The following is a 27,888-nucleotide window of genomic DNA, read 5'->3' on the forward strand; positions in this document are numbered from 1 at the left end:
AAGAGGATCAATACGAAATTATCGTTGTGCAGGTGCAATTTATCAAACACGCTTTGTTCGAATGAATTACAATGTATATAGTACATATAGGTAGAAACCAAAAATTGAAATTAGTGATTTGCAATGACATCGATGAATTGTCGCGCGCAGCTTGTTCGCTCTCTAGTCTATAATCACGATCAGTCGAAACTATCAATTTCCATCGTTCGCGTTGTCACGTCGTTTCTATATATGTATACCTACGTCTCATATTGTTGGTGAAAATATATTATTCATTTCACCACGTTAAACCTTGGAAATTTGTACGTTTTGCGCAATAAACGAATAAATAAATGAATATATTTTTAACCAAAATGTACATTCATTGTAAAGTTTCTCGGCGTGTTGTATAACGGATGGATATTAAATCGTGCGATCATATTCGATGATTGCTGCAGGGTTGTTCGAAGTTTGCGGAGAAAAGGGGAAAATAAAATAACCAAAGGGAAGAAAAAAAATCTGTGTCTATATACATACAAACACAAACATATACAGGGTGAGTCAATTGAAACGGCGCGAAGGGGAGGAGCTTGGTTGACGAATCGGGCCGCGTCCCTCAGCCAATCTCGAGCGAGTCAATTGAAACTCCGATAATGTGGGGGAAATCGGTTGTCTCGACGTCAAATCGAGGCCCGAAGTCTTTACCTACAGGTATCCAGTGGTTGGGAGAAACGAAGTCAGGATGTGACGACGAGCGAGGCACGACGACGAGACAAGACGAGCCTAATTGCCGACGTTTCGTGACGTCGTCTTTCCTTCGTCGTCGCATCTTCCTTGTCGTTTCTCATCCGCACTCGTTACCCAGGTGCAGACTTCGGGCCTCACTTTTTTACCTCGAGACAAACGAACTCCCCCCCCAATTATTGGAGTTTCGATTGACTCGCTCCAGATTGGCTGAGGGACGCGGCCTGATTCGCCAACTAAGCTCCTCCCATTCTCGCCGTTTCAATTGACTCACCCTGTATATGTGTATATATATATATATATATATATGTAATGTATTTATGTATAATGCACGTATAAAATATCTACACAGGCACTAGGCGATCGGCGATAATCTCTCCCCTCATATTTCACGGGGTTGCAGGATGAAAGCAAAAAGAAAAAAAAAAGAACAACTATTGGTTTGCTTCTCTCACCCTCTTGACATGTTTTTTTTCCTTTCTCCATCATTTTTATACACGCGCGTGTGCGGATGAAAATGTATATAAATTCGACGCGACGGGCTAAAGGCCGCCGATTTGTTGTCAGTTTCGTTACTAATTCAATACGAGAATGGTGTGTAGTATATTAATATTCGTTTTACGATACCGATCGGAAACAACTCGCCAATGCTCGACGTCAACTCGTCGCTGAGCGAGCTTACAGTTTCAACCGTCAAGGCTTTGTAACTCTACGTACCTACTTCGAATAAGTATTTATATCCTTGTTTTAAAACGCGGTTTTCTCATTTTATTGTTTCTCAATACAAGTTCTTGCTTGGATTATTATTTAATTTTTACTTTTTTTTTTTCCTCTCTTTCTTTTTCCCCCTTTTCTATTCTTTAGCTTAGGGGAGAGAAAAAATTTCACTCTTTTCTTAAAACAATAAATAAAGAATTATTATACAAGTGACAAATCGATTAAAACTCTTTTAAAAATCAAACGGGTTTCACTTGTTTTATTTTTCTTCTCTATTTCCTTCGATCACGGTGATAAATAATACTTCAATAATTCATCTTTCATGTGTGGATCAGTGTACAGAAATATTACAATTGATAGGTTTGTATGATATTTATTCTGAAAAAGAAAGCCCGAAAATTATAAAAAAAAAAAATCTCTCTTCCGACAATTAATTAAATAAATATTGAATACGTCTTGTCGTGATTTATGGAATTTCAACTATTCAATATACAATATAATAAGAATATTTTTCACTACAGGGTGTTCAATCGTTCAACTATTATATAATACAGAATGTGAAAATTTTTATAAATATCTTGAATTCGTTATTAATTTTTGTAACATTTCGTCATTATTGATAAGTATAAACAACAACAACAACAATATTCATAGTAATGATAATAATAATAATAATTTACGATTCGTATTCTACAACTGCAGTGAGCTCGACACGGTTTATAAATGCGTTGATAAATTGCAGTTTCGTTATCTCTCGTATATTTGCAACTCGTGTGAGATCGTGGGGTCGTCTCCTTGTTCCGAGAGAATGAAATAGAAGTTAAGGACAGAAAACGAAACTAAAATAAGAAGAGGAAGAAGAAGAAGAAGAAGAAGAAGAAGAAGAGGAAAAGAAAAAAAAGAAATCGAATCGGACAAAGTAAAACTTGTCAACGTCGCGGTTCTCTCGTTGATACGTATAAATATATTCTGTATAATTTAAGTTGTCGCGGCCGCGCTGTTGATGCTGAGATGAGATGATTCTTGTGATAAGAGTTTGAAGAAAAAAATAAAAAATTTCTCTATGTATATATATATATATATTTATATTTTTATCGAATGAAATTTCACTTTTTTTCACTACAACTATTGATGGTTCGTTGCGAAAGTTTCTCTCTCTCTTTCTATTTCTCTCTACCTCTTGTTATTATTATTGTACATGTTTTTAAACATTCGCGATATCAAAACGTAATTCTTGAGAAAAGAAAATATTTCGGATAATTTGCTTTTTTGGCGACAGATTTTTTAAGAAAAATTATTTGTTTTCGTTTGCAATTTAGATACATGGTTTTCGGACTTTTTGTGTGCGGGGTTGTGGTTCCGAATTTGAGGAAAAGTTTGGAAAGCGTCGAATTCTGAATTTTTTTTTGTTTGTTATGGCGAAACGCAAAGGTAAAAAAAATCAAACTTCGACGAAAATGAGAGAATTTGAAAATCTGAAACATCGAAATTCCCCGAACGATCGAAGATTTTTTTAATACATACTGCGAATTTCTTCTGCCTCGTCGAAATTTTGCCACTTATCGATTTTTCCTTTTATATGGAATTTCGATAATTTTTACGTTCGCAGTTTTGGTAATTTTGATTTTCACTTTTTCTCACATTTTACACCCACTCGTTGAGCAAACACAACGCTGTCTGAGTAAATTTTATTTTAATTTATGGAATTTTACTATATGTATATAGAAATTTTGTTTTTCCCCCCAATTCTGCTCCTTCGTGAACTTTGCTTTTTTTTTTTTTTTTTTTTTTTTTTTTGACTTTATCGACTCTTTGAGACCCGCCGCACAGCGGCTTTTCCGACAATTCGAAACGTTGTCGTTTCTTCCAAGTTTCATTTCTGAATTCACCACAACTTTCGATATATCAAATAATTCGGAATCAATCGCTTTTTAGAACTTTTCCAAGTTTGGAACTTCAATCCCCCCTTCACGAATTTTCGAAATGTGCTTTTATCACACGCTACACATAATCATAATATACACAATAAATATAAAACGTGGAGAACATCTGTTCTATTATCACGTACACGGATCGTTGATTTTACTCATTCGCACTTCACACTTTGACCAGCTTGCGTTAAGATCCTCTTACAATCTCGCGTGCGCATTATTCCTGCTTTTGTATGCGTGCCGGCGATAGTGTCAAGTGCAGCACGCGGTATAACAACTAAACATTATATATATATATACATAGATGTATGTCTACTCGCCTTAATCTTCTTTCTTTATTTTTCAAGCTTATTCCTTTTTCAAAGAAACATTTTTCTGCCAAGATATACATTATATACAATATATACATATATATATATTTATTTATTTATTTATATATACACATATCGCATTGTGCTGCGTTTGCGGAAAACCGCGCAGCGTTCAGAATTTTGCAGATTTTTTTTTTCTACACACATAGATCTAACACAAGTGACACACGTATATGATAATATTATTAAATTAATACAGAAAGTGTCTTGTGTGTGTAATAAATAAAGGAGGAATGAAAAAAAAACATTTTTTTTCTTTCCTCCAGTACGTAGATTAAAAAATCTTCGAGCGAGAAACGCTTGGACAATGAAATAGGAAAGTTAATATATAAATAATGAAACGAAACTGCTTGTATAGCCAAAGAAAACCAGAATTCTTGACATTTTCATTTCACTTGGGTTGTTTTTTTTTTCTTTTTCTATTTTTCTTTTCTTTTTGTTTCGTTCTTTGTTTTTTCTATCGTTTCCGTCAAGTCAACTTTTCATCTACGGTACAAAATACCGTAACACACTGTGATATTTTTGATATCGTAGTTAAAAAAACAAAAAACAAAAAATCAAAAAAAAAAAAAAAAAGAAAGAAAGAAACATCCAAACTTTTTTCTTCGCAATTTTTTTAACCATTATACAAGCCCGAACCATTGTTAGACCGAACTGTTATTACATCGTATTATTCGTTCAAGTCAAGCATTGTTAATTTTCTCTGTACGCGTTTTGAAACAATTAAATTAATGATCTCGTTATATGATCCGGTTTTTTTTTTTTTTTTCTTTTTATTTGGCACGTGTTTACATATAATTTATGTATAATCAATTATAGTTAAAAGCGTCGCGACGCTCGTTCTGCTTAAATAACAATGTTACTTCACTCGTTTGCTCCCTTAGTCACCCCCCTCCTCCAATCCCCCTTCTCCAGAACGGCGAGCGTTTTCTTTCATTCGTCGGTCCATTCATTTATTCATTCATTTATTCATTCGTTCGTTCGTTCGTTCGTTCGTTCGTTCGTTCGTTCGTTCGTTGAAATCGCTCGCTGCATGTTTCTGCAGAATATTCGTTGCGCGTTTTTGTTTTTTTTTTTTTTTTTTTTTTTTTATTCCAGCGAAGGCCAAATTCTATACCCATCGCTTAACGCGACGTAGAATATCTACCATTACCGACCGAGCGAGATCTTTTTTTTTTTTATAAAAAAACAACACTCGACGAACTTTACGAAAAGTAAGTCATGTTTTGTGTTTTTCGAGCCATTCAATTGTTTCTTGATGTAATATTGAAAAACAAATGATAAGATGAAAAAAAAAAAAAAACAAGGAAATTGTGCGAGTCGTCGTATATCATTTGTGGTTGAACTTTGACGTTGAATAAACTTTTTTTCAAAACGATTCGACTTGGCGAAAAATCACGTTAGAACTTTTTTTTTTTTTTTTTTTTTTTTTCTTCTCTTCGTAGATCGTTCAATGTATGAATTGATTTCTATAAGACGCTGATTTTCGTAACGAACGTAATAAAATTTCAAATAACGGAGGGGGAAGAAAAAAAAAATCAAAAATCCTTCCCGCGTCATTCAAATGGGGTTAAAATCAAAAATCATACACACACACACACACACACACATATTAATATTAATATTAATATTAAAAGCTCAAACTTTACCAGAATTTACTTTTCATCATCATCATCATCATCATCATAGTCATTTATCTTGAAAGATATTTTCTTTCTTTTCTCTCTCTTTCTTCTTCTTCTTCATCTTCTTATCTTTTCTTTTCTTTTCTTTTTCATTGCCCACCCTAAGGTCGTCGTCTCGCTGGGAGTTCCTGAATGAATGTGTACGATACCTACGTATAGATACACACATTCGTATACATAGCGAACGTGTGCGCGTGTGTGTGTGTGTGTGTGTGTGTGTGTAAGTAAGGTGCGTACACATTATTATTCGGTTCCCGCAGGTTTCAACGGCTGGCTCCGCTACTGTAAGGTATTTTCATTCATACTTTTCACTGCATGCCGTGCGAGCCGTAGTAGTGGAAGGAGGAGGAGGAGGAGGAGGAGAAGGAGAAGGAGAAGGAGAAGGAGAAGGAGAAGAAAGGGGTGCCGATGGGGAAGGGGAAGGGGGAAGGGGAAGGGGAAGGGGAAGGGGAAGGAGAGGTTGAAAATACCTCCGGTGCCCATGGTGCTCTGCAGTAATGAAAGAGATCTCGAGTTTACGCGCTGCTCGCCGCAGCCGAGAATCAAACGTGAATTCCCACACGTATGCATCGTATTTTTATACACACATGTGTATAATATATATACACACACACACACACACACACACACACACACACACGTACGGCGCGCGTCCATTTTTTTTTTTTGTCATTCATACTTTTCATCCATCCATTCATCCTCCATTTTTCATCTATTTCGTTTTCCTTTTCTCTCTTTAATATCTCGAAACATTTTCGCATACATATCTTACTCAACATATTATTTTACATTGTCACGTTTTCCTTTATTTATACGTATTTACATGTTTTTTTTTTTTTTTTTTTTTTTTTCACGAGGCAATTAATACGCGAAATTTCTTCCATTCTTTATTTTAATTCTTTTCGTTCTTCAATCAGATAATACTGTATATCCTCTAATCTCTTCCGTTCGAATAGTACAAAATATGTTCAACTATTTTATTCGTTTGTTTGTTTGTTTGTTTTTTTTTTTTTTCATATATTTTCTTCTTTTTCTTCTACCTCTTCTGCTTCTACGCCGCTTATGGCGTTATGAAAAAGGAGTAAATATGTGTAATAGATTTCTTCTATCAGCCTTCTATTATATATATATATATTGACGATATCGGTAAATGTTTTTGATGTGGAGAAAAAAGGAGGATAGAAGAGAAGGAGAGAAAAAAGAAAAAAAAAAATAAAAATAAACGAAAGAAAAAGCAAACGGCAACAAAAAAAAAAAACGATCGATCACTTCGATCTTGAATTATTTTATCATATATTATGGGGGATAGTTGTTCGATTTGTTTATACGTAGAATAAAATTCTCACAACGATCTGTAATAGGTATTTAATAACAATAAGGCTGAAGTTACGGTGTAACGTTAACGTTAACGAATCATTGAAACAATAATTACTTGGTATTTTGGTACCCTTAGAATATTGCCGGACAGAAAATTTAATTTACAAAATCTCTGTTTCATTAAGAGTTTTACTAAGTTTCAACAAATTCTAATGTTGTTGTTGCATAATAACGACTTTTTCCAAATATTTATTATTTTTTTGTGTCGAGTAACTATATGTAGGTATATATATATATATATATATATATATACTAGGGTGGCGCAAAAAAATCGACTATCTTTTTTTTTTCGAGTCTCGTCTGACAAAATGTTAGTTTTTGATGTTTTAAGAGCCCACTCCAAAGTAAAGCTCGAAAAAAAAATTTCAAGAGGTCGCTCCAGATTTTTTAAAATGTCAAGAATCGTCAAAAAATTGATTAAAAAAAAATTATATTTTCCGTATTTTGTTTGATTTTTAATTCATGTCGTGGTTTATTGTTATCGATTCTTTCTTACTAAATTGAAGAAAAGAAATGTATGAAATTTTAATATGAGTATTAAAAGGTCGCTCGAAAAGATGTAAAGAAATGAACCAAAAAATTGAAAAAAAATTATGAGCGACCTTTTGAAATTCAAATTTTGAACTGAAACTTTCGGAACCTTTTTTTTTTTTTTTTTTTCGTCTATAAAATTATACCGCAACGAGAAAAATAATTTAAAAAAACAAAAAACAAAAAAAACAAATCGATTTCTGACGATTTCTAAGGTTTTAAAAAATGCGGAGTGACCTCTTAAAAATTTTTTTTTTTCTTCAACTGTCCTTTGGAGTGGGCTCTTAAAACATCAAAAACTAACATTTCGTCGCACGAGACTCAAAAAAAAATTGTCGGTTTTTTTGCGCCACCCTAATATACATATACATATATACATAATACTTGATACTTGATGTTATATTATTACAAGCATTATTGAGTATTAATTTTGAATTTAAAAAAAAAAAAAAAAAAAAAAGGGAAAAGAGGAAAAACCATTTCAAAATTTGTTGTTTTATCTGTTTTTTTTTATTTTGTTTTTATTTCGCTCCTTTCACCCGACATTTGAAAATCATATTAAATTTTCTTTGGTTACAATGAAAAAGACGAAGAAGAAGAAGAAGAAGAAGAAGAAGAAGAAGAATAAAAAAGATTCAGCTTATTCGAGTCCTCGAAAATTAAGTATCTCGTTTTGCCCCCCTCCCCCCCATCCTAGTTGTTATACGCATATTGATGAGGCAGATTTGCTGTTGTTGGTTGTTTTTCTTATATAGATATACTTGGTCCGAAATGCTTACTTATTTCCCCCACCTTGTTTGTTGTTGTTTAGCGGGATGTGCGCGGCGATGTCGCGATACTTGGATGCGGCGGAGACGGTGTTAAAATGATGGTCAAGTACATGAAGCAGGAACTGGTCACTTCGGACGCCGAGGAAGAGGCTCTGGTTCCGGCCTTTCATGCCCGTTTCGCCTCGATGCGGAAAGTGCCCTCCCTCTCCGATTTGTCCGACCCGGAAAGCTCCCTCGGTGAGTCATATTTACATACACTCATACTCGTACTCATACTCATACTCGTGTACATACGTACGGTTATGCCACCTTTCTTGTAAATTATTGTTTTAACAAATATGCCGAATTTATTGTTACTTGTTAGGTATACGTTATGGTTTATAACAATTTTTTAGTCGCGCGATGAACTCACGCTAAACTTACGAAGGCATCACGCGCGACGAAGTCTCGGATTTCGTTGGAACTTGGAACTTTTATTACTTTTTTTTTTTTTTTTTTTTTTTTTTTTATGCATATAGATATTTTTTTGATTATCGATAATTGAAAAACTTTTAGCCCGATGAATAGAGATAGGAAAAGAAGATATTTTTTACAAAAATACAAAAACAAAACGACTGACTTGAACAAAATCTCAAAATCATTTCATATTTTTTTTTCTAACATTTTACTCGGTAAAAAACGCGACCTGAATTTTTTGTCCGAATTTTTTTTTTTTTTTTTCCATCAAATCGTTTATTTTTTATAAATATTTCAAGTCGATTGCGACGGCACGTTTTTTTTTTAAATAACTGAAAAAATTCCCAAACATCCAGTTAATGACGCAAAACACTGGAAACGTCGGTCGATTTTTTTTTTTTTTTTCTCCCACCTATTTTCGTCGATCACCTAATTCGGAATTTTTAAATTTAAAAAAAAAACTGAAAATTAACACAGAATCAAATCGTGAGCGTTGAAAAAGTGTCAATTTACCTGCAAATGTTCGGTTTCGCCAATTCGATGATGCGCCACTCTTGGTTTAAATAAAGATAATTTTTGGTTTAGAAAATTTTTCAATTCAGAATTACGTGATGAAAAAAAAAAAAAAAAAAATTATTTTTTTTTTTTCAATCTCGGCCCACGTTTTCCTTACGAAGGGGATGTTTCTTGTCGTTCTCTGGAAGAAAAAAAACTCACGTCTTTTACCGAATAGAATGTCAGAAAAAAAATATGAAATGATTTTGAAATGATCGGAGCTCAAAAATGGTCGACTTCGCGTGGAATACCCTGTATATATCGGTTATACGTATAGAAAAGTTGTTTATACATAATTAATATCCATCGCGCAGGGTGGTTTACACCGTATAATGTTTATTCGATCGGCGATATCTTGGCGCGTTATGCTTTATCATGGAAAACAATGTAACTGGAACACCATTTCCGCCTGGAATGAAAAAAAAAAAGAGGAAAAAAACAAAAGAAGAAGGAAAGAAGGAAGAAACGAGAGAGAGAGAGAGAGAGAGAGAGAGAGAGAGAGAAAAAAACGACTAGGGCATGTAAATCGTAACTTTTTTGCAACACAAAACCGTTTGAATTCGAAATCCTTCTATCGCGTTTTACCGTCTTAAGCGATATCCTTCGTGCGTTCAAAAATTTCTTTTTTTTTTTTCTCTCTCTCTCTTTCTTTCGTTCTTTCATTTCTTTTCTTCTTTTTCATCCCAGGAACAAAGTTTCGATCACTTTCACTCGTACGACGTTAATATTCGTATACCATATCTACCTACACGCGGATGAATTTTTAAGACGAGGGAGGAAGAAAAGAAAAGAAAAATAATCAAAAATCAAAAATCAAAAATGGAAGGGGAAAAAAAAAAAAAAAAAAAAAAATTACACACGAACGAACTAAGAAGAACGATTTTCGCGATAATTGTTTTACCGTTAAATATCGATATTCATAACATAATATTAACCGCGTCTTCTTTGATTATTGAATATTTATTATTCTGGGATTATTTCTTCTTTCCCATCCCGGCTGAGTTCGAAATTATTAATGCAAAATTATACGGACACTGATGTATAAAATTTATTTATACATTCGGATTTACGTTTATATATATATATATATGTATCTATGTGTATATGTATATGTATAACTTTATACTTCGTTGCGGATAATTTGCTTCGGTATTTCGCACATTCGAGGCGTCTGTGGGATACCTACATATACCTATGACTTTATCTGCACCATTTAGGTGTATATATATATATACATACAACATATACACGAATATGTATACTATATATAATACCGACACCTGTTGCCCGGTCATTTTAACCGTGAGAAACGCGGCTTCGCAACAGGTTTACGCGTGGAAATTAACGCTATTCATCCATGCAGGTCAATGAATGAATATCATGCAAATTTCGTACATTACCGTCCGTATATATATATATATATACATATATATATATATATATATATATACATATGGGTATAGAAAACATACGTTGAAGAAATTGACGTATACGTGGTTGATTTATATATATTATTCAGTCAAAAGTAACGTGTTTCTTATAATCTTGTTTTACTTTCGTGGGAAAAAAATTTCAATCCATGATCTCTGCATAGTCGTTATAGTGTATCGATAATTATAGCCCATGTATATAGGTATACATATGTTGATAAGTTTTATAGGAGCTAATTATATTGACAAATTTTTTTTCTCTACCTCCAGTAACTTGTTCTGTTTTTCCTTGTTCTCTTTATATACAAATAATATACTTTAAAACAAATTTGAAAGAAGAAGAAGAAGAAGAAAAAAAAAAAAAAAAAAAATCGTCGATTTTTTCGATACAGCTTAATACATGCGTTTAGAGTTATCGAAAAAATTCTTAGACTTGGCCAGATATTTTTCTATATAACATATATATATATATATATGTATTGATTTTTTTGGGGGGGGGGGGGGGGGGGGGACCTGACCAAAATAGGAAGAACCCTAATATATAGGTTTATATAATTTCCTTGTACCTACACGCGTTCGTTCTAGGCAGCGATTATTGTGTATATAAACGCGAATGGATCGTGCCTAGTTTTCTTCTACGGCGAGAAAGAGAATGAGAATGGGAATGAAAGTGAAGAGGAAAAAAAAAAGTCCCAATTTGGCCAACGGCGTAAAAATAACGTATCTGGTTACCATTCAATATTGATGGAGAGAGAGAGAGAGAGATAGAGAGAGAAGAAGCGTTAAATAGATGTTTTTTTTTTTTTCAATCTATCTGTTTCTTCGAAATTAACTTTTCATCTTGCCGTCGTCCTTTTTTTTCGATGCCTTTCGTGGGCATTTTTTTTTCTTTTTTTTTTCTTTTTTTTCTTTTTTGACGCATAGAAAAATAGAATTCGTTTCGAAATATCGATGAGAGGGGGGAAAGATCAGTTGATGAGAGAAGTGGGATAAAAATTGATGTTCTGACATCGAATTGAAAAATTATAAATTCAAAGGATAAATAAAGAATAAATAAATAAAGGATACACCTCATACGACCGTGTGAATAAATAGCGATTCATCAACTTGTTGGAGATAAATTTCACACAAGTACTATGGGTATTAGGGTGAAAAATTGTTTAAACATGAAATGGATTTGAAGGGGCGAGGGGGGGGGGGGGGAGAAAGAAAGAAAGAAAGAAAGAAACGAAAAATTACACAACAGATGCTTGAAAAGTTGCTATACCTAACACGTTAACCTGTACGTACGAAATATTAAAACAAAAATCATCGTTTTTACAATTCTATTTGATAATTTTTGCGAATAATAAGGAGTTTCAGAGAAAAAAAAAGAAAGTTTTTTTAAAAATATTATTACATAGTTATATATATATATATATATATATATATATATATATATATATATATAATGTTTCGCTTTATCATCGTTCTGTGACTTGTTTTCTCTCTCTCTCTCTCTCTCTCTTCCTCTCTTCAATTCCAAATTCAATGCAATGTCAGAGGATTGTGCTTTACTCCCGCGTACAGTCAGTCAGGTTATATGGCGCGCGGTGCGATCAAAATATAGCGAGAATTAACGAATTGGATAATCAGCAGCATCCTCATTAGAGAACCCCACTGCAGGCCGCCCCCGGCTTTTCTGCCCCCTCCTCTTCCCCCCTTCCACCCCCTTCTTATCGTCATCATCGTCATCATCATCTTCTTGATACCCCCTCACGTCGACCGTGATGCATGTAACGTAATATTGTTCTTACACCTTATATATCGGGTGTTCCGTGACGAAACGCGGTGAACGATTTATTTTTGCATCAAGGATTGGTTTTTTTTTTTTTATTTTATTTTTTTTTCATGATCCTACGGGAGTTAGATCACGCGAATCGCGATGATATACTAGAAAGAAGAAATTTTGATTTTTATTCAACTTTCTTTTTGTTTTCTCTCTAAATTTCTTTGTTTCGGGGGAACGACTTATTTGGTTTTGGCGTATAAATTTTCAATATATATTTTCGCGTAGATCTCTGATTGTTTGCGAATGATTGTGAAAAAGGAAAAACACCTGAATAATTCGATACCGTTGATTTTTGATTTAGATGATTTTCGAAGAAACGAACTTCGTTAGTGGAAAATGGTTTGTGTGTTTTTTTTTCTTTTTTCTTCCCCCCCCCCCCCCCCCCCCCGATTTTCATTCCGTTATACGTATATACAGTTCGCTTATGCCCTCGTTGAAAACGAGTTGACGAAAATTCCATGCTATTAAATTTCACACCACATGCGACGACGCCTGCATAATAAGACTTTCCGTTTTTGTGTACAAACTGTGGTGAAGCAAAAAAAGCAAAAAAAAAAAAAGAGGTAAAGAGCAAAGGAAAGAGAAGAAAAAAAGGGCAAAAAAAATGGAGAGATTCCCTCGAAGGGACTTTACCGGTGTACTTAAATAGGTGTGTTATGTATGCATGTGTATGTAGTGCACCGGATGCAGCCACCCTTCCGTGACGCTGTATCACGCTCTGTACTATGTCACCCTTTCCGTTGTTGTATATTCATACCTACAGGGTGAGTCAATTGAAACGGCGAGAATGGGAGGAGCTTAGTTGGCGAATCAGGCCGCGTCCCTCAGCCAATCTGGAGCGAGTCAATCGAAACTCCGATAATTGGGGGGGAGTTCGTTTGACTCGAGGTAAAAAAGTGAGGCCCGAAGTCTGCACCTGGGTAACGAGTGCGGATGAGAAACGACAAGGAAGATGCGACGACGAAGGAAAGACGACGTCACGAAACGTCGGCAATTAGGCTCGTCTTGTCTCGTCGTCGTGCCTCGCTCGTCGTCACATCCTGACTTCGTTTCTCCCAACCACTGGATACCTGTAGGTAAAGACTTCGGGCCTCGCTTTGACGTCGAGACAACCGATTTCCCCCACATTATCGGAGTTTCAATTGACTCGCTCGAGATTGGCTGAGGGACGCGGCCCGATTCGTCAACCAAGCTCCTCCCCTTCGCGCCGTTTCAATTGACTCACCCTGTATATGTGTGTAGCTACTACTATGATACGATATACGTTAAGTACGAATTACGAGACAACGGCGACTCGATTCTTATCTTCTTATTATTATTTTTATTTTGTGTTATCATCATCGTCATCATCGTCGTCGTCGTCGTTACATATTGTTTTAATCATTATTAAGTTTGGCGTTGATTTAATCAATTACGAATCCCGGAATTACGCGTCGATGAATTTTTAAAGAAGCGAGATATTAATACTCGTATAGCGGGATATACTTATGCGAGTTACAGAAAACGACACATGCATCGCATAAACTTGAAATGCTGCGGGCGTTTTAAACTGTACGAATTGACTCGCATACAAAGTTTCGAGTCACGGATCGAGTCCCATAAGTGATGGTGGCACAGGCTCAACTACCTACCTGATACTATTCAATTTTTCTAATTTTATTCGATGCAGGCTTGCCGAGTCCGACTCTCGATTAATTCATGATATGCGCGTTGCATGCCTGCATTTATATATATATATATATATGTATGTATGTATGTATGTATGTATATATATATATATATATATATATGAGGCATTCCACCCCAAACCAAACTACGTCTGACCCTTACAAACGGCGATTTTATTTACTTTTAAGTACGGTGTAGAGTGTACAAAAAAAAAAAAAAAAAAAAAAACAACAACAACAATTCATACTTCACTGAGTATAAAATTTTCTTTAGATCACCTGTTTAAAAAATTTGGAGTGACCTCTTGAATTTTTTTTTTGAGCTGTCCTTTGGAGTGGGCTCTTAAAACATCAGAAACTAACATTTCGTCACACGAGACTCAAAATAAAAAAAATAGTCGGTTCTTTTGCGCCACACTAATATATATATATATATTAGGGTGCTTCATTTGAAACGAAAATTTTTTTTTTCCCGCGGACATATCAAAATTTTGTTTCTTCTATCGAAAAAGAAATTCCCTGAAAATTTGAGCCCTTAATCTTAATTTTAAGTGGTTCCTCTCGATCGATGTATATTTCCCATTTAAATAACATGTAATTCATGATTTTTTTAATTTAAATTAACATAGCTCCGTTTGATTTCATGGTATTTTATTGCGATCAGTCAGAATTTGTAGTATATTAGTGACTCTTTGAAAGTACCCGCTAACATTTTTTTATACTTGAACCCGTTTCATCGGTATTTCATATGAAATTTCATATTTTTTTTGGATTTTAATACATTAAACTGTCTATACCTTTTGGACTACGCACCTTAGAAAATCCATACAGGGCTATTTTTGTAGGAAATTTAATTTCCTACAAATTGTTCTTTGACAATTTTTTTTATAACATCAACTGTTTTGTTGATAAGTACGAAAATATAACAATTTTTATGAAAATTGGGCTTTCGAGACCGACACCGATGAGACGGGTTCAAGTACAAAAAAATGTCAGTGGGTACTTTCAAAGAGTCACTAATATACTACAAATTCTGTCTAATCGCAATGAAATACCATGAAATCAAACGGAGCTATGTTAATTTAAATTAAAAAAATCATGAATTACATGTTATTCAAATGGGAAATATACATCGATCGAGAGGAACCTCTTAAAATTAAGATTAAGGGCTCAAATTTTTAGGGAATTTCTTTTCCGATAGAAGAAACAAAATTTTGATGTGTCCGCGGAAAAAAAAATAATTTTCGTTTCTAATGAAGCACCCTAATATATATACACACACATAATATATGCTTTATACTCATTGGCTCGATATTGTCACACATACGAAGGTTCGTCGCGGAAGAAACTGCGTGGTTAGAATATCATCGATGTAACGAAGTGTTTTGACGATGAACAATGAATATCAATGTACTATGTATGTATGTAGGTATGATGCATTTATACACGACAATAATTTTCATTTATATTTCTCTTTGCGTATACATATTATCAGACGTGACATTTAATGCCCAACGTCTACACTGTACATACATATAAATTTACAGATGTCACACTACATGCAGGCTATTTGTTCACTCTGTTTTACCGATAGGAGTGGTGATTAGAGAGACTAGAATGGCCGGTTGATGATTGAAAGCGAATTCAAACTCGGAATTTTAAGAGAGGAAAAAATCTAATTCAAACTAATTAGGTATGAAAAAAAATCTTTCAATGATCCGAGTAGAGAAAATTGAAAATATAGAAAGTCGAAGTACGAAGTTTTTGTATCTTTGGATTATATTTCGTCGAAAAGAGAAAAAGAAAAAAGAATCAACAAAAAAAAAAAAAAAAAAAAAAAACATCGAAATTTGCCACTTTCGGAACTTTTCAAATTTGGAATTTCAACCCTGCCCGGAAGTTTTTGCATTTCGGAATTCTATATTCTGACGTGTCTGTTTTTTCTTCTTCTTCTTCTTCTTCTTCTTCTTTCCTACTTTTCCATACTTGAATTGATAGCCGAACTTCAGCCGAATCAAATATACGGTAGAAAAATCGAGATGAAAATATTCTTCACCAATATTCCAAGTCTTCTGCAACCACGTTTTGTTTGGAAAAAAAAGGAGGAAGTTACTATACATATATATATATATATATATATAGTATATATATATGTATATTGGTAAGAACGTTGGAGGGTTAGGAAAAGAATTTCTATTCCTGGAGTAAAAACCACTGCCGCAATAGCGTTGGGCTTCGAACGTACGTGCAGGATGCTTTTGTCCGTTTTTATATGGGGTATTCCACGCCAACTCGACCGGTGTTAAGTCCCCGAGCATCTCAAAATCGTTTCATGTTTTTTTTTTTTTTTTCTAACATTCTACTCGGTAAAAGACGTGAGTTTTTTTTTTCAAGAGAATGGCAGAAAACATCCCCTTCGTAAGGAAAACGTGGGCCGAGATTTTTTTTTCTATTTTTTTTTTACTAATTCGGAATTTTTAAATTGTTAAAACTCAAAATTTTTCCCATCAACAATTTATTTATCAGTATCTATAATAGCAACGATGATGTAGCAATTGAAGTTGAAATTATAGTCGAAAAAAATTATTCGTTCAAATAATATAGTCTATAACGTTGCATGACTGACTTTTTCGAAATTTTATCGAGTTTTTTTTATTCTTCAAGAAATCAAAAATATCGTCCACCTGTCGCAATATGTTTTTTAATTATTAAATTGTTCGTTTTACATAAACAAAAAAACCGTTTCACGAATTCAGCCTGTGTATCGCTTATCAATATCACTTTTTACCTTTATCGTGATAACGTCATTTCATACGTTCGATTATATGATTTATATTTAGAATATATTATATATACCTATTCGAAAGCATCTAAGCTGAGACACTTTGATACGAATGTATAGATTTCGAGCTGCTTTGATGTTTGTGTTGTCGTCGTTGTACATAACAACAATCATAATAATATGAGAAAATCACATATTATATCTAGGTATTTCCATTGGGGTGGTACTTAAATGTTTATTTATATTTATTTATTTATTTACTTTTTTTTTTGCGGGAAGAAATTGGATAAAAAAAATTGTATTTTCAGTATCTTGTTTGATTTTTAATTCATGTCGTGGTGTATTGTTATCGATTCTTTCTTACTAAATTGAAGAAAAAAAATTTATGAAATTTTAATATGAATATTAAAAGGTCGCTCGAAAGGATCTAAAGAAATGCACCAAAAAGTTGAAAAAAAATTAAGAGCGACCTTTAAAAATTCAAATTTTGAACTGAAACTTTTGGAAACTTATTTTTTTTTTTGTCTATAAAATTATACCGTAACGAGAAAAAGAATTAAAATAAAAAAAAAATCGATTATTGACGATTTCTGATGTTTTGAAAAATGTGGAGCGACCTCTTAAAAAATTTTTTTCTAACTGTCAAAAATTAACGTTTTGTCACACGAGACTCAAAAAAAAAAAAAAAAAAAAAAGTTGGTTTTTTTGCCCCACCCTGATAAATATATATATATATAAAAAAAGCGAATCTAACGAAGAAACAAAAAATCGAGAATAACAACGATTCGAAATTCAATGAGGATTATAAAAAACGACGTTATATGGCTTAAGAAATGTTTGAAAAACAATATAACTAATTAAAAGAACCACGACTAGCTTGGAATATAGGATCTACAGGGAGACTGAAAAGAGTTGAGAATAAAAAAAATATGATAAAATTATAGAGAAATTTTGTTTCTACATTTGGAACCGATTTATGACCATCCAACTTTATCTTCCATTCAACGACCACCATATTGTCTTGTGTGTATTCCATATTTATTATTATATATTATACCAACAATCGAGAATATATTTTATTATTCCGAGAAGCTATTCATTCTCGGTTTATTTCTACTGCACATGCAGTCGTCGAAGAAGAAGAGCTTCTTGGATGGATGGATGGATGGATGGATGGATGGATGGATGGATGGATGGATGGTGGCCCTTCCGATGTGCGTCTTCAATTTATTCTCAACTCAAAGACCGGATGAACGGGGGGCTTCGTTGTCGTCTTACGTGCTTCATTTACCAAGGAGCTGTGTAATCTGCGTTCACGTTGCGCCCGCCTCTCTCCTTCTCTCCTTCTCTCTCTCTCTCTCTCTCTCTATCTCTCTCTCTGCAGTCCATTTTTATCTCAATTTCCATCGCTTTCTATCTCTCTACGCAGCGCGAATGCACCTCGATCGCATCTATATGCTGCACACAACTGCATTACAGATAAATCTCATTTCGTTGTGTATGCCTGTTAATGATAACTTAGGTATCCATCTACGTATACATTATAGAAAATTATTGTCAAATTATTATCAATATCTTTACGAATTTTACAACGACAATTCAGATATTCCCGTATACCTATATAGTTGTTGATATCAATTTATTATTATTATTATTATTATTATTATTTGTAACCGTAGTTGTTTACATGGTATATATAGTATTACGTTTACCACTTCTTCTGGTCACCCCCCCCCCCCCCCCCCCTGTCGTAGTAGAAAAGAATTTCATTTTATCAATTTTTATTCTTTCTCCAGTGAGAAGTACTATAGATTTTTTTGGTTGTAGGATGAAAATTGGTTTTAATTTGTTTGTGTGTGTGTTTTTTTTTTTTTTTTTATTTATTTACCATCTTCTTTCCTCTCGCCGAGAAGTTTATTTTGCCCATTGTCACGGTGTAACGAAAAAACGAAACAAATACATACACAAAGTTGAATTGCTGGGACATTATGTTTTTAATAAATTTGAAAAAAAAAAAAAAAAAATTTCTCCCAACAGTCCGTGTGCCTGACTTTTTCTCTTCTATACAATATATAGCACATTTTTCTCCACTCTCTCGGTTTATCTAATATTCTTCTTTTACATCTTCTTCTTCTTCTTCTTCTTCTTCTTCTTTTTTTTTTTTGCTTTCTTTTTCTTCCTCGCTCCTACCTCCGCCGATTTATCGATCGTGATCGAGGTAATAAAATATCTTTTGACGCGAAAGCCGCAGCAGGGTGGAGATGGGGGATGGGGGATGGGGGGAGGGGGTCACATTATTATAATATCTACATTATACGCCTGAGAAAAGAAGTCAAGTGCATCGTTATTGATAAAACCGAAGTGATATGTGCATATCAATGTAAGATACATGGCACTGAGAAAAGAGTTTATTTACTGTTAACAAACGTTATACGTACATATAGTACATATTATACATACATATATATATATATATATATATTTGGATATAGGGAAATTAATGCTTTGTTGTTATTATTATAAAAATTTTATCCACGACGTGAAATAACGATCTGTAAAAAATTTTGTCAATGGTTGATAACGAGAAAAAAAGAAAATCATCATCATTCTTGGATCAATTAAAATTTTTATACCAATACAGTATGTATGTATGTATGTATGTATGTATGTATGTATTTATGTAACGTTTGTTAACGGTGAATAAACTCTTTTTTCTCACTTCAATGGGATAGCAAAAGCAATTTTTTAATGGCGAAAGAATAGTATAAGCCTTTGCAAATTTATAATAGATATGTTGGGTATCGGTGCGTACGGTAGTTTATACATATATATATATATATATATATATATATATATATATATATATATATATATAACGCGTGGAAACCTCGGACGATTTTCTTCGGGGGTGGGGGAAGGGGGCTAAAGAAAATGAGACGAGGGAGTAAAGAGAAAAAGATTGGATTAAGAAAAATGAGAGAAAAATAAGAAAGAGAGAATGAGAGAAAGAGAGACTGCATCGGGGGTCATAGCCGGGTTACCACCAGCCGCTGGCCGACTTGCCACGTGAAAAAGGAAAAGAAAAAGAGAAAACGAGAAGAAGAGATGAAGGAAAGAAGCCTTTAACCGCAGCTGCCTTCGGAGAGTTGCGGTCGTCGAACGCCGATCCGTCGATCCGTCGATCCGTCGATCCATTCATCCAGTCATCCATCTATCCGTTCCTTCGGTCATCCAGAGCAAACTACCTGCACAAGCAATCTATATATATATATATATATATATATATATATATATATATACACAATATACCTTCCGATGCACCGTTGCAACTTTCTCACGTTTTGTGTCGAAGCGGTCCTTCGAGTGGAAGAGAGCAGCAACGATGAATGTATATATTTTTCTTTGACTTCTTCCAAAATAATCGTTCAAAATTAAATCATTAATTAATTGCGTACAATATAAATTACATTTGCACGATTAATATATATATATATATATATATATATATATATTATAATTTGAAAAATTCGATTTTGATGATACGACGACGGATTTTTGTTTGATTGTTTGTTTTTTTTTGCATTTGCATTTAATTTTTGTCTCGTTCTTCACTTTTGAATTGGACATATATTTATTTATTTATTTATTTATTCTTTTCCAGTAATTACTCGTTGTCAGGAATACTTACCACACGGTAACTCGGTAGGATTTTGCTAAAAATTTTATCACAGTTCTCCAAGCAACTGTGGAACGAACGGCTTCGATTCGGATCAAAGTTATTAAAGATTCTTTGTAACTCTACAGAGATTCGATTCCTTTTTTATTTCACCCCCTTAGTACGAAATGATCTGAGTGTGATTTTTATAGTCATTAAAACGAAAAACATTTTTCATTTTACAGAAATCTTCGACTAACCTCTTTCGATTATATTTCTTTCACACAACGTTTATAAATTTAGCTGTACGCAAAATCATAGCTTGAATATCCTCGATCAATCAAGTACCTACAATCGTATTTGCATCCATATATGTATACGAATCGTAATCTGAGATTCTACAATACACGTGACACGAACGATTTTTTGGCCTGCCTGTAGAAAAATTAGATTAAAAAAACAAAAAAAAAAAAACAAAAAAAAAAAAACAAAAAAAAAACAACCAAACTTAAGGTAAAATATATATTATAAAACCCGATTCCGCGCAGCCTTCGATTAAGCTATTTCATACATCGCATGTGTCAGACGACGATATACTCTCACACACCTGCGAGAAATCGTTTCTCCGATTGTTTAATTCAACATTATCGATACAATATCAACAGATCGATAAATGGTCGCGTTTATTTTTATTTTTTTTTTCCTGAAACTCTATTATCGGCTGATCGACCGTCGATAAAATCGTACCGCCGTGATCTCGTAAGGGGTGAGGGGGGGGGGGGGGGGGGGAGGGGAGGGGATGAGGATGATTAAAATCTCTTCCCCCTCCATCGTTTTGCGATAAATATTAGTAAAATGATTTAATCATCGTCAAATGGCATCACCTGCAACTAAGTTGGGAAGAATGTTTGTAAATATATTTGTGTTACTATCGTTATTTTTTATTACTTTTTATTATTCCATTACGAGTAATTCTTATATGAAGTTAATTTTTTCTAAAAAGTTAATTAGCTTCTAAATTTCTATAGAGGTGTTGATAATGTATATATATATATATATATATATATATATATACTATATATATATATTAGGGTGTAACAAATTTAAAAACTTTTACAATTTCCTTCCGGCACATCGCTTTAATGTTACGTTTTTCTGAGGTTTTTGTTTCAAGTAAAAACTAACATTCAAACCATGTACCCGAAGTAAATTCGAAAATTTTGTTAAATTTCTTATACCCTAATGTATACATATATATATATATATATACACATCATACTCAACTTGTTGGCTTCCGATTCCTTCGATTTTCCTCCGATTACCAACCCGCCTATTTTCACCGGCAAACGGGAATAGGATCAGGTTTCTTCTGTCCGTTGGACAACGAAACTCGGTGCAGCTTTTGTACCTACAAGGTTCAATACTTGGCTCTGCTCTGCTCTTCTCGCCTGCAGCTGTAACGTAACTCTTGGAAATTTCAATTATTATTACAGTCCTGAGCCTCATTCTCGTCGTTCCTGTATATCGAGGGTGTTTGGACTGTGGCAGGGGGGGGGGGGGGGGGGGGGGCAGGGGGTAATTTTTATCTCCTACCTTTCGTTGAAACTGATCGAAACAGTTTATTTATTACACCTAACTTGGGGGGAAAATGTTCACTTTATACTCACGCGAGCTCAATTGATCAGATTACTTTTATTATACAATATACTTGATGATAATTTTCAAAGAATATCGTAAAGCTTATAGTATAGATAATGTAAGTTGGGTATATGAGTTAACATCGTAAGATAATAATTTTACGATATTTATTCTACGTACGTAAAAGTCTTTCAATAAAGAAGGTAACACTATGATATATACATATATTATATATATATATATATATATATATATATATATATATATATATATAGTAAGTATTACTAAGTATGCGCATCTATACTACGCGATGTTTTTTTTTTTCTTATCTTTTATCCCAAAAACGATGAATTATCGCGATAGTCTGAAATTATAATCTCCCGCGAAGCTTTAGCAAGTTTAGTTAAACTAATATTTTTCTCACCCCCCTTTTCTCAATTCTATTCTATAATTATGTCACAATATTTCATGCATTTTGCAATTCATTAATCCGTTATTTTCTCATGTGCAAAATATATACATATATATATATATATATATATATATAGAGAGAGAAAGAGTAAAAAGAAACATATTTGTAGAACAGTTATTTTTCATCTTTCTTTTTATCTTTTTTTTTTTTTTTTACAAATATTAATTTATCCCAGAATGCATAGAATTCAATATAGTTTTTATTTTCTTCATCTTCTTCTCCCATTTTGGTCTCTGAATTTTTTTTTGGAGTAATTTTGTGTCTTTAGCCCGATTTTCGTTTTTCTTTTCCACCCTCTCTTGTTCGCGCTTTTGACCGACGCGGTTTTCCACGTCGGTACCTATCCCCCACCCCCACCCCCACCGCCACCCCCTCCCCCGGTTAATCGAGCGTCGGTGCAGTTTTCCGCGCGATGGTAACGCGTGTTAGTTAATCGTAAGGTTCGATGTTACGCCGATAGATGGCGCCGTCTGTATCTTTCTCACCGATCTCGGGTAACGTCGGTATTGCAGTTTTCCTCCGTATATACTCTATGTATTTGACGTTTGAACGCGGGCGATACAAATTTTCATCTCCTGTAAATCTCTATTATTATTATTATTCATTCCATTTTCTTTGTAAATTTCAAACTTATTCACATTAACTTCTTTATCTCGGGGGGTATAAATATATATTAGACTGTATAAAAAAAATTGACTATTTTCTTTTTTAATGGTATACTGAAAATATTGTTCAAGGTGACGGAAAAAGAAATACCATAAAAATTTCAGATTTTAATATTGATATTTAGAGGTGCCTCATCGCGATTTTCTACTTTCCATAAGAATAACATGGCAAAAATGGTTCTTGCTCCTTGCGATTTTTATAACTAGATAACGACGCGTCGTGCAGAAAATTCATCAACATGTTTTTGTAGGAAATTGAACTTTCTACAAAAAAGGTCTCTTGTCATTTTACGATAAGTCTACTCCTTCAAAAGTTATTTGAGGCCAAACATCAACAAAGAACCTCAAATAACTTTTGAAGGAGTAGACTTATCGTAAAATGACAAGAGACCTTTTTTGTAGAACGTTCAATTTTCTACAAAAACATGCTTACGAGTTTTCTGTACGACGCGTCGTTATCTAGTTATAAAAATCGCAAGGAGCAAGAACCATTTTTGCCATGTTATTCTTATGGAAAGTAGAAAATCGCGATGAGGCACCTCTAAATATCAATATTAAAATCTGAAATTTTTATGGTACTTCTTTTTCGTTACCTTGAACAATATTTTCAGTATACCGTTAAAAAAAAAAAACAGTCAATTTTTTTGATACAGTCTAATATATATATATATATATATATATATATATATATATATATATATATATATATATATATGGTTTTTTTGTTTCTCCAACATTTGACGAATAATGTATTTACTCTCGGGCAATTCTTCGTATTAAACCCACGTTATTTGTACAGTGCGACAATTGCGTTTCGGACGTTTTAAACAATCTCACTCTCTCTCTCTCTCTCTCTCTCTGTCGTAGGTATATGGTGCATTCACATGTATTATTAATTTTAATCTACATGCTGTAATTTCGCAGACAACTTATACTACACAATATATTATACCAACAACAAGATTATACCATTACCATTACCATTGGTATTACTATTACTATTACTATTACTATTACAACAAGTATTACACGTTAGCGTCTGCCGTGCGTTACGTAACCGGAAACACCAATTTCACTAGTTATATTCAACGTGTATAATATGATGTTACATGCGCGCATTCTGCAATTCGTATGTGTATGAGAGTTTGTACAGAGAGCTCTCGGTTCTCTTAATACCTCTTAAACGCGTCTATATGCTTATATATATATATATATATATATATATATATATAGATTTATGCAACACATCTATACGTACATACATTATGCCCTATTATATACATTCACATAATACGTACAATACATGCAGTTATTGACATTGTACAGATATTTCGCCGTCTGCGAAGAGCGTGTCGTCTTTTGTGTAATTGATGCGGGAATAATGATTCCATTGATCATTTTTATTTTTTGTTTTTTTTCCTACTTTGCTTCTTTCTTCTTCTTCTTCTTCTTCTTCTTATTCTTATTCTTCATTTTCATTTTCATGATTTGCTTTTTGTTTCTTAACGTATGGAAATTTTTTTCCAATTCCTACGCCCGCTATGTACAGTCTGCACTCTGATAATAATCGATTTGAACTTATTTCCATACTTACGTTTTTGTATAGTTAGCAAATTACGTGGATGAAAAAATTCTACTTTTCATAGATAAATTGTAATTTTACGAAAAACTAGGAAGTGGCGACTGATCTACGCAAAAAAAAGCAAAAAAAAAAAAAAAAAAATTACATGATATGCCACAAATTGATGGATCCGATGTAAAAATATTTATTCTCTTTTGCGTAGGTAGAAACAAAAAAAAAAAAAAAAACCGGATTAGTTGTATCGTCTAATCAATAGTTGCGCTTTCGTTGTTATTTAAACTTTTTCATTACTCTTCTATTCCTCTTCAATAGTCTCATGCATCGTTTTGTTTTTTTTTTATTTTTTCTCCCCTCTCTTTGACACCGTAACCGGAAACGAGAGTTGTTTCAAAAATTAGACACATCGTATCTCTCACCGTTGTACGTATGTAACGAGTCGATTATCTGAGGGTAATTTAAATCAGTGTATCATATATATATATATATGGACTCTTATGCGAGATCTGATTCTAATAACGAACTTCGAATTTCATCTTAAACACATCGCGGAAGCCTTAACGATTATTATTATTATCACCATCATCATCATCATCATCATCGTCATCATTGACATTATCATTATCATTATTATTTTTATATTACACAGACGGCTGATCTTCATTGCGCTATAATATCCAATTTAATAATTCTTCGTATCGAATCCGATCAACTACATATATATATAGTATAGCCGCCTAGGTGTGTCTGGTGTATTACAGATCCAATTTCTTTCCGGAGTTTAATGAGCGTCATTAACTATCGCACGTATCTTGTATTATTATTATTATTATTATTATTATTATTATTATTATATGTATAATAAGTGTGATACATCGTGGCGTTTTGAAACAACCAGTAAGTAAACGATTGATGAAATTTCACTCAGGTTATCAGATGTACAAAAATACTGCGCAATTATTCGAGTTTTTCCATCATAATGTCTATATAAGGGAAATGGAAGGAAAAAGTCTCGGAAATAGCGGATGAAAATTTTGCTATTTTTTTTAATACCGGACTACGGTTACTGTGAAATTTGTTTCGTTGTTTTTCTTTTTGTTCAATTTTCGATATCATCCAGGCGTGGGAGTATGTTTGGAAGAAAGCAATAAAAGAATTTCTGCAAAATCTTTAGTAAAACCAGAGAAATATAATCGAATACAATGATTTAACTGTAATTATAATAAAAGGAATGTGAAAATTTGTGAAAAATTTTAGAGAGTGTGAGAGATTAATGTATATGGAAGAATGAACAACTCGTTGCCTGTCGAATTCGATATTCTAATTATACAAGTTTAAACTTTTTGGCACCATTTTGCGAACGAGATATTTTCAAAAACCTAATTGTCGGCCGATTTGGCACGGAATGCCCTGTACCTGTTGACCGCGAGAAAACTGGCATGGTACGGCTACGGGCGATGTGACGTCACGAAGCGCCACGCGACTCCATTCATGAAGGTCGCTGCTGGTGGTGGGGGGCGAAGAAAATGAAGAAGAAGATGAAGATGAAGATGAAAAAGAAGAAGAGGAGAACTATACCTATAATAGAAACGCGGCGTGACAAGCAATTTTCATCCGCTTCTGTTCGTCTTTCACACGTAATATACATACATACATACATACACGTGTAAGTTGTTTATTAAATGCCGCCGTTTTTAATATTGAATTGATTTTTCATCAATTAGTTGGTCAATCTGCAAAAACGCGGATTTTCTATGAAGTAAATTGAACGAATGTCGGTGAAAATTTGGAAAGAAGTAAAAAAAAAAAAAAAAAAAACGTTGAAGAAATTTATTCGATAAACGTATTTCCGGCGGAAAATCATTTGAAATAATTATATTTCAGGATCGAAAATTTTCAAATTGACGTTCTAATTATTAGAGTGAAATTGTTTACATTTCTCACCAAGAAATTTACACACGGATATTGAATAATAATTTTACAAGATCACTTCGATTACACGTGTCGGCTGTTTTTGATTTTGATTTACATTCTCTTCTTTTTTTCTACCATTAATACTTGATTTTTTTACCTTTTCAAACGTTATCTTTTTTGGTTTTTTTTTTTTTTTTTTTTTTTTTTATTCTTCTTCTTCTTCCAACATTACAGGTATACAATAATTGTAAATTGTGATTAGAAATATTTTCTTTCAATTACAAGTAACGATTGTACTTTTTTTTTTCTCCTTTCAATTACAAATCACAATTTGTAATTACAAGGGAAAAACGGGTACTAATTACATTCGTAAGTTGTAATCGACATTTATCCAATTATACAATTAAAATTTTAATTGTAATAATTTTTTTTCTCCCCCTTAATTACAAATCACCGACGTAATTAGTAATTTCAATGTAATTAACGATTACAGACACCGCGCAGGTATCGTGATTTAGATATTTAAAAAATTTTCGGTACCGTTTCGACGACGCGTTAAAAAATAATCTCTCTCGACGAAATCCCTATGTTATATATCTAATTGCAACGGGAAATAAAGAACTTCCGAGCTGCAGGTTCGATGCAGCGATAAATAACTCGACGGGGGTTACTTCGGCCTGTTTGCTGCGGCAACAGGTTGCAGGTGCGATACTCTAGCAGCAAAAGCAACCTTGCGCACGTGAATACAATTTTCAGGATCACCAGATTCACAGAAAAAAATTATAGGATTTTTCCATATATATATATATATATATATATAGATATATATATATATCAATTTTAAGTATAGATTTTTAATTATAATTTCTAATTAGAAGGTGAATCGTTGAGTGAAATTTGTAATGAAAATATTTCAATTTGTAATTTTTCATATGTATTGTGTTGTAACTATTATATATACACACACACACACACACATATATATATATAGATATATTTCAATTTTTAATTAGAAATATTTTCATTACAAATTACAAATTAACGATTCATTTTCAAATTACAAATTTCAAATAAAAGTCAATACTCATACGAAAATCAGTATAGATTTTCTATTGTAAAATCCTGTCTCACTCAATGTT

General features: G+C 33.2%; 1 protein-coding gene across 1 annotated transcript in view; it reads left to right on the top strand.

The window, feature by feature from the left end:
- Window positions 1-27,888, top strand: part of LOC124408221 (transforming protein p54/c-ets-1) — a 143,762-nt gene that overhangs the window by 21,259 nt on the left and 94,615 nt on the right. The window contains exon 3 of the mRNA XM_046884989.1: window positions 8,147-8,342. Coding sequence (XP_046740945.1) covers window positions 8,147-8,342 — 196 coding nt within the window. The remainder of the gene's footprint in view (window positions 1-8,146; window positions 8,343-27,888) is intronic.

This window comes from Diprion similis, chromosome 7 (genome assembly GCF_021155765.1).
Source record: "Diprion similis isolate iyDipSimi1 chromosome 7, iyDipSimi1.1, whole genome shotgun sequence".
NCBI classification, from domain to species: domain Eukaryota; kingdom Metazoa; phylum Arthropoda; class Insecta; order Hymenoptera; family Diprionidae; genus Diprion; species Diprion similis.